The following is a 14171-nucleotide window of genomic DNA, read 5'->3' as shown; positions in this document are numbered from 1 at the left end:
TCACAACTGTTCACAACTAAAGAAATTTTGAAGATTAGGATGCCTCTTTACAAATTATTAAAATGCAATTTTTTTGCAAACATTACAAGGGATGGAGTTCTAGATGTTTTGTTACTGGAAGCTAAAGATGCCAAAAAAAACCCTAGAAATCACCTGCATCAATAACAAATGCGTTACAGCTATTCTAGAATCATTACTACCAACAGAAAAACAACAAAGATTGTGATATATAATGTCCCCTCTGAAATACCAATAGCAGACCTTAAAGAAGGTCTAATAAATACCAAAGATGAAGAAATACCAGTGCTAGAGGCCCACCGTTTTGGTAAGCCAAATGAAACTGGACTTGTTCTTAGTAAAAGTGTCCTGTTTATTTTGCCTGTCTCAATATTGGTGGAAAAAATATTCCTATCTGGTCAACCAAATCCTTTTAGATTGTACGAAGAAAAGCCAATGCAGTGTACTAAATGCATGAAGCTATGTCATGTCTCCAAAAACTGCAAGTTCACAAAAACCCCATGTACTGTCTGTCTTGAAGAGCACTCACACCCATCCTGCAGCTCTGAGCCTAAATGTGCCAATTGCAAAGGAAATCATAATTCATTCAACAAAAAAGCTTGTCCCAAATACCTAGAAAGACAGAAGTGTTGAAAATTGCCTGGAAAAAAACCTACCTGTTGGAATAGTTGCAAAATCATACAGCACTATATTTCAGGGAAAAAATTCCCACTTTAAGGAATAGCACTAAGACCACACCAAGGAATTGGGCCCCTGGTGCAATTAGCACACCACAACAAAGATCCTCTACAAGCTGTATGGCATCTCCATTGACTAGCTCTAAATCACTTCTAACGCCTCGCTCTTTACGCTAAAGTTTTTTATTGTTTAAGAAAAATAGAGATGTGAAAAAGTCAAACTTTAGCGTAAAGAGCGAGGCGTTGAGGAGGGGACAGCCCCTTTCATATACGGAATAATTTCTGTTCGTTTTAAGTTTTAACGTCGTTCCTTACTTTCAATTATTTGAAAAAAACTACGTTTTCTAAAGAGTTAAAGAGGCTGAGTTACAAGGTTGAACCTTAAAACCTACAGGGATTAGGAGGCACAGTTGGGGGGCTGCCGCCCTCCAAACCCCCCGCTTTCGCAGCCTTTAAATAAAAAATAAAAAATTTTTAACTGAAAGTAAGGAGCGACATTAAATCTTAAAACGAACAGAAATTATTCCGTATATGAAAGAGGCTGTGCCCTCCTCAACGCCTCGCTCTTTACGTTAAAGTTTGACTTTCTCACAACTCTTTTTTTAAACAGTAAAAACTTTAGCGTAAAGAGCGAGGCGTTGAGGAGGGCACAGCCTCTTTCATATACGGAATAATTTCTGTTCGTTTTAAGATTTAATGTCGCTCCTTACTTTCAGTTTAATTTTTTTTTTTTTTTTAAAGGCTGCGAAAGCGAGGTTTGGGGGCGGCAGCCCCAACTGTGCCTCTAATCCCTGTACGTTTTAAGGTTCGACCTTGTAACTCAGCCTCTTTAACTCTTTAGAAAACGTAGTTTTTTTCAAATAATTTCTGCACGTTTTTGTACAGTTTATTACTTATTATTGCTTGACTAACTGTTAGCTGATCGTGTCAGGAGTTGAAGTTGGGGGGCTGCCGCCCCCAAACCCCCCGCTCTTGAACATTCTTGTGTTAAGGCTTTTAATTCCTGAATACTCAAATCACGTCGTACAGGGTGCCTCCTAATCCCTGTACGTTTTAAGGTTCGAACTTGTGACTCAGCCTCTTTAACAGCCCCCCCCAACTGTGCCTCCTAATCCCTGTACGTTTTAAGGGTTGACCTTGTAACTCAGCCTCTTTAACTCTTTAGAAAACGTAGTTTTTTTCAAATAATACACATAAACAGGTTAGACATGCTTTGTTATGAAAATTGACGCGCAGATATTTTCATAACAAAGCATGTCTAACCTATTTATCTGTATTATTTGAAAAAAACTAAGGTTTTTCGTAAATGTAAATTCGGGGGATAATTTTTTCGGTCTGAAAATATCAAAAGGCCCTAACAGGTCGAATTCTGCTTCGAATGAGTCCTCATTCAACCGGATCCGTTGCCAACTGTGGCCTGTAGGCGTGGCTAAGAAAAAAAAAGAAATGATGATGAAGTTTAAGTGGCTACATTTGTTTTTTTGAAAACAGTGAAGGAGTGATCGTTTTAAGCTGAATTTTAAAGGATACATCTCCGAGCCAGAGTAATGCTGGACCTATGATTATTAGCCTAATCGAATAACTTCGCAGAGTGACTGTAGTGGGAGGGTAAAAACTTCTAGGCCTGTTTACCCCAGGAAGATCAAGTCGAAGGAAAATAAAATTATTTACGTTTCTTAATTTGAGCTTGAGCAAAAAAATATGGTTACCGCCATTTCTCTGCGACCTCTAGGACCTGAAATCGCTTAACATTGTGGTGGGTCGGCTCTTTATAGAGGCACAAGTGTGCCTCCTTGATTATAAAAATTTGTTTTTTTTTATTTAATATTTGAACGTTTTTGAATTAATGCAGGTTTTGATTTTGGCTCTCCTTACATGAATAATTAAAACAAAATTTGCATATTAATTTTACTTTTATTTGGTTAAATGGCTTTCTCGAAACTTATTTAATTTCATTTACGAACGTTTTTATTAGTAATAAATATACGTAACTTACGAATTAACTAACGTAACGAACTTCTATATTCATAGATTTTTAATACGTATATTAGGTGGTTCGATACCTTGACCCCTAGTCAATACCTTGCTCTTTAATCTAAAGTTCGAGTTTTGTTCCAATTCTTTAAAAATTACCCCTTAATCACAAAGGCCGTTAATTAGACTAAATAGCTCTTATGAAAGTACTAAAAAATCTTTGGCTTATAGAGCGTGGTGTTTACTAGGGGGTGAACCCAATCATATACGTAATATTTTCTATTCGTTTTGACTTTTGATGTTGCTCCTTACTTTCAGTTGAAAAGCTTGTTTTTTATTTAATTTCTGATTTTTTATTTACTAATGCTGGGAAATCCGGCGCCGGCGCCCCCTTCATAGCAATGTCCCATCCCCCATGAAAACTTCCTTCATGGAAAGATCCTCCCATATAACCCCCGACCCCCCCATCTACCAGAAAAAAATCCCCCCTGAAAACGTCTGTATACTTCCCAATAACCAATACTATATGTAAATTTTGGGTAAAGTTCAAAACTTTCAGCCGTCCCCATGGGGACTTTGGGGGATTAAGTCATCCTGAAAGATACAGTCATCATACTTTCAACCATTCTGAACAAAATGGCTATCTCAAAATTTTGATCGGATGACTTTGGGAAAAAATGAGCGTGAGAGAGGCCTAGTCGCCCTCCATTTTTTGGTCACTTAAAAAGAGCACTATAGCTTTTAATTTCCGTTCCAATGAGCCCTCTCACGATATTCTAGGACCATTGGGTTGATACGATCACCCCTGGGAAAAAAGAAATATAAGGACATTCAATTTTAGTTGATAGTAAAACTTATTCATATTAGTTTGAATAACATCAAGAGAGATGTTTCTCCTAATGGTTTGCCTACACTATTAATAAAACTGAATAGAAAGCCTCAAATAAAAATAACGAAAAATTAATTCTCAAGTGTGTTTTTCTGGAAAAAAAGGGAAAAGATTATTGATTGGGGAATGTTTTCAGATTTACGATATATTATAATCTTAGCTACTTCCAACGGCTCATTTGTCGTAAATCTTGATAATAATTCATTGATATCAAAATATGAAAAATCCTAAATTTTGACATCTTGAAGAAGTAGAAGAAGAGAACAATGGAGAACATGCAGGAGGGCTGTAAACTGGAGTGCTGTTTTAGACTGGAACAAAATGATTGCTTTGAAGATTATGCATCTTATATCTACATAAATAGCTTAAATAAACTGAATCATGATATTTTCTTTATTTTTAGAATTCTAGGTGTGTTTATCCACTTGATCAAATTTGTAACTTTGATTCTGCTTTTTTGCTTATATTTGAGTCGAGAGGGGTGCTGCAATTACTTTTTCCCTGGGAACCCCCAACCCTAGGAACGTTTCTGTTGCCATTTGTTCCTCGAACATGGCAAAAATTAATGGAAGAATTACTAAAGCATAATGCAGGAATCGTTTTTAAATCCCTGCTAACTATTGGATCCTAACTAAATACTGAAAAAAGAGCTAATACCAAGAACATAAAAAATTGGTTTGTATAGAACATCTTGCGCTTGTGGAAAATGTGATGTGGACAGAACCCAATAAGATACTGAAATCATAAACAATAAGTAGAACAACCGGGAATTTTTTGTTATACAAGACAGTGGAACGCAACTTCAAATGAATATTTCGACCCTATATCCAAGGGCCGTCCTAAGAAAAGCAAACTAAGAAAAAAAACAATAGAAAAGAAAATTACATTAAAATTCGATCATTAAAACTGGCCATTTTTATGTTGGTAGTAGAATTCATCTAAATTTAGAAAAACGCCTACAACAACACGAAGACGACATAACTAAAGCTTTAAATTCTAATAGTAGAAATATTTCTTTTGATTCTGCCTTAAGCAGTCATATCCATGATAACCCTAGCCATAAAATCCTTTTTGAAGAAACTTGCCTTATTAGCAATGATTTAGGCATTAAACATGTCGTTCGAAAGGCAATTGAAATTAAAATCAAAATAAACAGTAATATCTCTTTAAATAGAGATTTGGGGAAATATTCGCTTAATGCTCTATATACAAATTTAATTAGAAATGATTAAAGTAATTATATTAAGAAATCAGTAAATAATTCCAATCAACCTGTTACAGATAGACCTTCTAGGCTGATTGCCAAGAAGGCAAGATTAGCTTTAAGAGCTTGTCTGTAAGTGTTTTTATTCCATTTGAATGAATTGTCTTTTTTCACTTTGCTTGATGTACCAGTCCTGGTTGAACTTCCTTGAAGTAATGATATTAGGGCTGATCTGAGAATTTTAAAAAACTTCTTTTAGTTTTAATGATCGAATTTTAATGTAAGTTTCTTTTATATTGTTTTTTTTTTTTTTTCTTCGTTTGTTTTGCTGAGGACGGCCCTCGGATATATGGTCGAAATATTCATTTAAAGTTGCGTTCCACTGTCTTGTATGAAAATTTCACTGTTGTTCTACGTATTGTTTATGATAGAAAGGCAGTGTGGTCTTCGTCGCTATGACACTGAAAACAGGCTCCAGTAGCATAAAACAGCTCCTGGTCCAGCAGCAAGAGATTTCTCCTTAAAGTGTAACAAAATACTAGAAACTTTCAAATAAGCAGTTGTGGAAAATTTCTTTGATGTTCCACGCCGTAATATAATGTTTGAGCTTAGAAAAATAATTCATAAAACGTTAACTGTTGCTAAGTTTTAGAGAGATCATAGATATTAACAAAATTATCTGAAAGGGAATTTGTATAAATGGAAATAAGGGAAAATACAGATTAAATCCTATTTGTTATAGTTTAGTTAGAAAACAGGTCAAAACAATGTACTCGTCTGCTTTTAATTTACGAAAAAGCAAAACAGAACTTATGGGTGATTTTTTCTATGCTGTTTTCGGAATACATTTTTATTTCAAAAGCTAGGAGAGGAGGGTGCTAATTTTTAAATTTTTCCAATGGAATTACATAAACGAAAGATATTTTTCAATGAAAATATCCCCAATAAAGGTATTCTTTGAAATCTACAGGAAAGGTAAAAAAAATTAGAGGGAACACATTGCCCCCACCCTTCAATTGACGCCACTGTTCTTGACACTTATCTAGTAGCCCTCATGATAGTCCCAGCTTATCCCATTAAGTCATAATTCGAGAACCTTTGAAGGATTTTTTTAAGCGGCTTGTTTTAAGTTAAATATTTGCAATTTAAGATGAAAATATTTGGATGGTCAACCATGTTTAGTGATCAATCAATTATATTAGGTGATAGAAATTTTTATGGGCATAAAGAAGTTGCAAAACTTTTCATGTACTCTCCGCGTACTAATAACGGTAGTATTTTTTCTATTTCGTATTTGTTAACTTAAATAGCTACCGTAGCATTCAAAAATGAACGCTAAATTATCCTACTTTTACCATCACAAAAGACATAGAAAATGAGAAAAAAAAGATTACTCGTTAAATATGCTTAAAAATATGGCACGAAGGGGTTTAAGATCTGTTCGTACCGTACTTAACGGGCTGTATTTTAAGGTGATGCCTAGTAATTCTGCTGATCTACACAGATGGAGGGAAAAATAGATCGGCTCTTCCCGTCTGCTAATAGCGTTTTCCCAAATTTCGTTATAAAATATATAGATAATTTCGGAGACCACGCTGCCTTTCCATGACGATAAATAAAAGTTCAAATAGGGATAAAATCCTTTTAATCGACAGTGTTTCACAAACAGTGATAGAAATTCACAAAAATACCGAGATATTTTGGTCACATATGCAGTGACCGTCATCAGTAGTAAAACTGATGAACACTTTCGATTAAAAGGATTTTATTCCTATTTGAACTTTTATTTATCGTTATTAAATAAGGCTTCGAGCGAATAATGGGGTTCATGAGTTAAAGAGCACTTTTGTATTTGCTGAAGCAGGGTCCAAGCATTATTTTAGTTGCACGCTTTTGAACATGTTCTAGCTCTGCTGACATGCAAGCAGTGTTTTGAGTTTGGGAACCCCGAACGGGACATCAATACTTGAGGTGAGGCCTCGATGTTGGCGATCAGAGAAGCCCAACCTGCGCATATTTGTTAAACTCTGAATTGTGTTGTGACCTTTGCGTGCAATATTGTCAACATGCGACTTAAACAAACAATCACCTGTAAATGTTACACCTGGGATTGTGGTAGAGAAAAGAGTTGGAAATGGTGTATTTGAGGTTATAATGTCCCGCTTGAGTGGATTGAATCTTAGAAGTTTCGATGTCAGTTTATTCCATTTGATTTCAAATTATTTGAAAAATTCTCCCCCACAAAATCTTCTCGTGGACAATCCTTCCCCCCCCAGAAACTTCACCCTTCCGGAAAAATCTTCCTTATCAAAAAATCCCCTCCCTCGTGGATACTTCTGCCCCGGAAAATTCCCCTTCCCCCATAGAAATATCTCCCACAATTTCATTCGCATAAACTACCCCCGACATAAACTACCCCGACCAGTGGAACATTTTTCTTAGTGTCTAAAATAACGATTGTGTTTTTTAATTCTAAAGTTTTTTTTTTGTTATTTTTTATTATTTTTTTTTTTTGGTCGGGCGTTGTTAGATAATTAATGTCCAGAAAATGTGAGCAATACAACATTTAAACGGAGGGAAATTTCAAGTATTCGTGTTCTGGGGTCAGCACAAAAAGTATTAAAAGGGCCTTGGAGTGGGGATTTGGGAAAAGGGCCTTGGGAGCCTAAAACCTTCGTAAGGGTGTACTCAACAAGTTCTTAAAGTTTTCTGGTGATTGGATGAACAGCGTATCAATACATACAGGACAGACCCAGATACATACACTCAATTGCAAATTTATCGATTTAATTTGGGTTTCCGGGTGTGTCTTTTTTGTAATTTTTTGTTGTTGTCTTTTGTATTAACCCATGGCCCATAAAGGTTTTTATTGTAGAAAATATCATTATCGTCATCAACCGCTAAAATGCTTGAATTCATAAATAAAGATCAAAAGGAAAAAAATGGAAAAAGTTAACGTATTTCGGCTCGATTACCAAAGGAGAAAGTAATTAAATCTTTGAAACATATGAGTATTAAAACAATTTTGACCTGTATCTTATTTTAATGGATTATTTTAAATGGATTATTCGTGGGATTTTCAGCAAAAAAATTGTTTTATTTTCTAGAATCCCATATCAGAAGACAGCTCGGACATACACAATAATGTATAGCTGTCTTGTGATTTTACTTATCACATTGAACATTTTTAAAACAAAAAGCTATATTATTTTGTATAGTTTTAGTAGTTTTTCCCAATCTTTTTGTCTATACGTGTTAATTTGTTTCATCCTTATTTTCTCTCTGTTTTTTTCGTTGATAAAACCGATATATTTGAACTTTTATTATTGTTTATACAAACAGTTTTTTTTTTGTTTTTTTTACTTTATAGTCCAAGTTTTTACCTGTTTTCAACATTATTTTTTTTATTTCAATTATAATAGAAAGGCAGTGTGAGCTAAGAATTAATTGACTATTCATATGTTAGTTGTATTATTTGTAGCTTGAATTGATAAGAAACAATACCATTTTGTCTTTTTTTTTTTAGGGGGGGGGGGCTAGCAGAGTATTTTACTTGATTTTATTAATTGTTAGTGCTCTATTGATTAGGATCTTATATAATTGAATTAATTTCATATAAAGTATTGTATTTTATAGACGAAAGGTGTCCAGCAAGGGAGTACGATCGAATGTCTTTCAAAGCATGTCAGGGAGCTATCATCCGAATGCCATTTGCAGACTCTGCGAATTGCAGAAATGCAAGCAGACGACTACCACTTAGATCGAGCTGTTTATTTCGCTTGCAGAGATGATAGGGAAAATTTTTGTCGACAAATTTTAGCAGGTAATGATTTTTATCTCTTATTTCTGATTTTCATCTCTTATTTTTATCGCTTATTTTCATCTCTTATTGTTGTCTCTTTATTTTTTATCTCTATATTTTTCTCTCCCTATTTTTTATCTCTTTTCTCTGATTTTTATCTCTTATTTTTGCTCCCTTAAAAATTTATATTTTGAAAAATGAAAGTATAAAATTTGAAAAAGTAAAATTTGGAAATGAATATAAGTGTAAGATTGGGATCTAGAAAAGACCCTATAAACGTGTCAGTTGTAACAAGAAAGAGCAAGTTTGATTCTTTATGACTGTCCTTTTAGAGCCTTTTGTTTGAAACTTTGTTAAAAAAATTTGAGAAAATTTTTGTTAAAAATTTCTCCTACTTTTTTTTGGCCAGTAATGAAACTGAAATGTAAAAATAGGCCACGCAGTGGGTATTAGCCTAGTAAACAGCATTTAGATGGGCCTTTCGGAGATGCTAAATACTTAGCTATAAATATTCATGAGCTACTGAGGTATTGCTAAAATAAAGCTTTATTTAGTTCATGTATCCAGAATTTTTTAGGGGGGGGAGGGGGCTGATAATAAAAAAAAAGGTTATTTGATCAGTTTTATGTGTGCAGAAATCGGGGAAAATTTAGGATTTTGCGGGGAGCCATGTCCCAAGGTTTGCCCTTCCTGTGTATGTCATTTGCTCAATTCAATGATTTACCGATCACCGTCTTTAGACTGCCTCTGTGGTAAAATAAAGTTTGCAACTTCTATCAGTTTCTGAGTAAATTTATTTCAAAACGACTTCTCAGAAGCTCTAATGGCCGATTTTTTTTCTCATCAAATAAGTTTAAAGATTAAAAGTTACACATGCAATTGATACATAGAATTCTGTCGTACTTTACACTTTTAGGTCTAATATTCAGGTAATTTAATTTAACTACAAAGGGCAATTGCATGCAATACTGAGGGAAATTAAAGTGGGAAGAATAGAGAGATAACACGGTTTTTTCCCACTACTGGCTCGACAAAATTTGTCGAGGAGTACAATTCAATGCGATACAATTCAGTACACACCCTTATTTAATGAGGGTATAAAAGATTCAGTGTCCGTCAATTCTAGCGTCAGTTCCTAAAACGGTAACTATAAATCATGCAGACAAGGTTGTATCCAGGATTTTTGTTCAGGAAAGGAGGTTTACAAAAAACTTGAAAAACACCAAAAAATATTTATATGCATTTTGTTACGTTTTTACGAATCAGACCAAAATTTCAGCTGGAGGGTCAAACCCCTTTTCACTTCCTCCCTCCCCCTCCCTGGATACAGCCTTGCATACAGATGTGTCATTGTAGTTAGCATGGTTCTAATTATTTCTTAAAGTTGATCACACAATTTTAGTCACTCGTCTTTTTTTTGGGGGGGGGAGGGATCTTTTCCACATTTTTCTAAAAATCATGTGATTATCATTTGCTAATAACTTTTGATGGAATTACGGGCATATTCTCCTGATGTGTTTAATAAGGTTCTTTCACTCTACGCCGTTTTTCACAATTGAAAGTCAATAAACAGATTAGTGTTTGTGCTAAATATTCCCACTACCGGCTTGTAGTGTACCCTTCTACAAATGAGGGAGATTGAGTGTTAGTCAATTTTAGTGTCTGTTAACAAAACTACAACTAGCACAAGGGAATCGATCTTGGATCGGTGAAACGCAAGACATGTCACTTATTGGTGTTTAATGGAGGTGCAAAAAGTGCTTTCAAATTAAAGTTAAAAAAAAGCCTTTTACAAAGTTAAAACAGATAAATTATTCTAGATTACAATCAAGGTAACATTTAATGTGGATTTATAAATAGATAGCACAGACACTCATCTTCAGCAAAATTAATTTATAACTTTTTCAAGTAATTGTGACGGAAATCGTATAGAAGGTATTTTTTCAAAATTAAGGTCGTAAACAAAGTTTTCCAAAGTCGTCGCCTATTTAGACCGTTTTATTTTGCACCGTAGAATGGTAGTAGCCTATGTCGTTTTCAGAAAAATGACAAATTTTCATAAAAATGACCAATCAGGTAGTATTTTCAGAAAAATTATAGTGCCGTTTTCGAAAAAAAAAATACAGATAAATGCATAAATATACATAGATATAATAAATTTTTATTTACATAAGATAAACTAAACAAATTTTTTATCATAGTTAACATCAGTGAGTCCTAAATTCATTTTTAAAAGTTGATTATGAAATTTTAATACAATGGAATTTTTGTCTCCCTTTTTGGGTGGATCTTTGCATAGAATTGTATGGGACAACGGTCTATTTGACGCTACGGAAATTCATCATAGTAGTAACGAAATGGAATTTCCTGACTAGTTATTAGTGAATTTGAAAATAAACTAATAAACTTTTCTTAGGAAGCCATTTACGCCTGATCAGTGCTTTAATCTCTATTCCACTTTTCTTTTAATTGTGAATAGTTTACTTATGATGACGGTAACGATTTTAGACGATCTTCATGGATTTTTACGAAAACTTAGTGCGAAAGGTTATGCTTAACATAACGTAACTTAATCACTTAAGATGAAAAATAGTGCACGCAGTGTGAGTATCGCTTTATGAACAAACTTTATGGTCAAAGAATTGTTTTTAGACCATTTTAAAAGCTGTTGAAAAACGAAGTGATTTATTTTGGTTCTTCGAATGGCTGAAGAATAATAATAATAAATACTGGAGAATAATGCATCAATGAAATAGTGAATAAACGAATGAATTATATCAAACTGTAAACTCTTTAAAGTTAGAGAATTGTTTCTAGTCCGCCTAGAAAGTGATTAAAAAACGAAGTTGTTTTACATTGACCTTTTCAATGGCTGAAGAATAATAGTAAATACTGAAGAATAATGCATAAATAAAGAATAGTAGAAACCTGACGGAAAATAGAAATATAACACTAAATAAAACAAAAAAAGAATAGAGAGTAATAAGAAAAGAAACAGGATAGTAATAATAAATATGACATCGCCATCTCTAAAACAAAAGAAGGGTTTCAGGGCTTTTGTAAAAACAATTTTAATTCGAACATTTTAATGACATTAAAATATGTAGAAATGCCAGTAAGCTAAATAATATTTGCTTTGGTACATTCTATCACCCGTGACTTGCCTTTTTTGCTATGAAACCGGTTTCTAAGATGTAACCTAAGTGTAATTCTTGAGTGTGTTTCGTTCAATTTACAAGTACCTTTATTTTTTTATTTTAGCTTCAATAACTGATAAGAATCAGTATTTACTACTCTGTATCAACTATCCGTTCTAGTGCACTTTTCAACAATAAGAGTGAACTTGAAACAAATTATTCTAAAATTGTTCTAAATCGTGGCTGACATTCTCGTAAGGCTTTGGCTCAACATATTGTCACCATCCCATTCCTTTTTTGGCAGGTCTGCGCCCCTTTTTAATTCTAGTGATGTTCAGTATTTTAGAATATTGTATTTTCGCTACTGTAAATACCTTTTATATCTGCCTCGTTGGTATAGGAGCCGAAAGATTATCCGAATGTTTAGTGCTGCGGATTTACTGACATCTAATAATAAGTTGGATGGCAAGGTAAAAGATAGGGCATGCCTGCGGCTAGGTCCTTTCCATCCTCTCCTGTGATTACTTTGAATTGAATTGTTTTTTTTATATATTTAATATTGTTTTGTATGTATTTCTTTTGTATGTATTATCTTTTATCTTTTTTTCTTACTCAATTTTATTACCATGTTAGTGTGTCAAAAATGTATTGTTTTTGTAGTTGAGAAAGCTTTCCATTAGTACATTTAGCAAGCTCAAAGAACAGCAAATTTCAGACAACCTCCTTGGTTGGTATATTAACTGTTAAGATTACAAAATTTCATGAATAAAAAATAACTTTTATTGCCATTTTCACTTTAATAATTAAAAAAATAGTGATAATAATGGTGATATTTGAAAGCTTTTCTGACGTATCTAAATCAGACTATAAAAAAAAGAGAAAAAAAACCGGCTAAGACAGATATAACAGCGGAATGCCAAAGCAACTTTAAAATTTTCTTATAGCGAATTTGGGGATTTATGGCCGAAATACTCTGTTTGTTTGAAGGGATAATGAAGTTGGCGTGGATAAGTTATTTGAGGCCAGAATATCCTAAGATTGATTAATCTATAGTACATTGATTTTTGTTCGGGGAAAGTTTTTTGTTTGGGGGGGGGGCAAAAATAGCTTTAGAGCAAACCTGATATACTTCTCAAGTACTCTTCAGGATTCTCACTAAGGGGGGGGGGGTTGTAGAAAAGTGAGAATGAATTTGGACTCTGATTTCCCTGTGAGTGGGGGGGGGGGGGTAGACAGTTCTTAGGTGATTATGATTGCTGCACTATCTTTCCATCTTGTGTGACCAAACTAAATTCCAAGGAACGGAAAACTTTCCCTTCTAAGACAGCGAAACCTTTTATTTTCGACTATTTTGGCCATATAAATATTAGCTACCCTCACCAGAAAAAAAAGACAAAGATTGACTTTCAGTCAAAAGCAAAGCGAGAAAAAGACAACATTAATGAATTAAATAGCCCAGCTATATGCTCAGCTAAAGTCTTAGCTCAACTATGTACTCATCTAGTCTTAATTTTGCTCAACTATGGCATAGCCGGCGAATATATCTTGTGGTAATATTTATGTTTGTACTGAAGAATTATGAAGAGCATATTGCATTACATTCCTATGTTTTTCTAATAGATTTGCCTTTCGTTTTTTAAGGAGATGGCCGCGTTTACAAGTGCTTAATGAAAAATAAAATGGACCCTACAATGAGTCAGGAGTGTCGGGAGCAACTGACAAGACGTCAAAAATTGATTAGCCAAGATTTCAAAGCCAGTAAAGGTTTAGTGAAGTTTTGCAGTGAGGACATTAAGAAGTATGACTGTGGTGTTGGAAGTAGCAAACAGAAAGCTGTTCAGTTGTCAAGGGTTCTTGTTTGCCTTGAGAATGCCATACACAAAGGTGATAATACGAAATTTATGTTTTATTGCTATTATTGACTTGGACCAGCCTGAGTTATGGTGAACAAAGAGAAAAGAAGAAGAAAAAGAAAGTAATCATGGGGCTCAATTATTTTTTCGAAAAAGTGGAGCTGAAAAACCAAAAATCCCAAAAATTTCAATCGCTCGCGGACGTACAAAAATGTGTAAGAATAAAAAAAAACAGAATAAAAAATATGAAAAAAAAAATAATAAAAAAAGTAAGATCCAAAATGTGAAAAAAAAACAAGAATAAAAAAATGTGCATAAATAAAAAAAAAAGTTCTATTAAGAGAATTCGGTACCTTCAAACTATTGTGTGAGTCTCAGTGTCGGCTGACCGTTTTGAATTGTAACAGTACCTCAGGAAACTCACAGAGTAATTTCGGTAAAAATTGATAGGGGATCTTAAATACGTCAATAGTTCGAAAAAATAAGAAGAGGCTAGTTTAAATTAAAAAAAAATAATGTAATTTCTTAATAATTGTTGATCAAAGTGCTCTCTATTCAATGAATATACAACAGAAATAATATGCATCTTGCGTCGGTAAGACTTTCAATCAAGGTGG

The 14171-nt window shown here is 33.8% G+C and overlaps 1 protein-coding gene across 1 annotated transcript in view; it reads left to right on the top strand.

Moving 5' to 3' along the window:
- Nucleotides 1-14171, top strand: part of Glg1 (Golgi apparatus protein 1) — a 140172-nt gene that overhangs the window by 28032 nt on the left and 97969 nt on the right. The window contains exons 4-5 of the mRNA XM_089100084.1: nt 8399-8585; nt 13343-13585. Coding sequence (XP_088956210.1) covers nt 8399-8585; nt 13343-13585 — 430 coding nt within the window. The remainder of the gene's footprint in view (nt 1-8398; nt 8586-13342; nt 13586-14171) is intronic.

Source organism: Artemia sp. Qi Xiang Cuo, chromosome 14 (genome assembly GCF_049724085.1).
Source record: "Artemia sp. Qi Xiang Cuo chromosome 14, ASM4972408v1, whole genome shotgun sequence".
Classification (NCBI taxonomy): domain Eukaryota; kingdom Metazoa; phylum Arthropoda; class Branchiopoda; order Anostraca; family Artemiidae; genus Artemia; species Artemia sp. Qi Xiang Cuo.
Note: the sequence above shows the minus strand (reverse complement) of the source record. Positions and strands in the feature narration are given on the sequence as shown.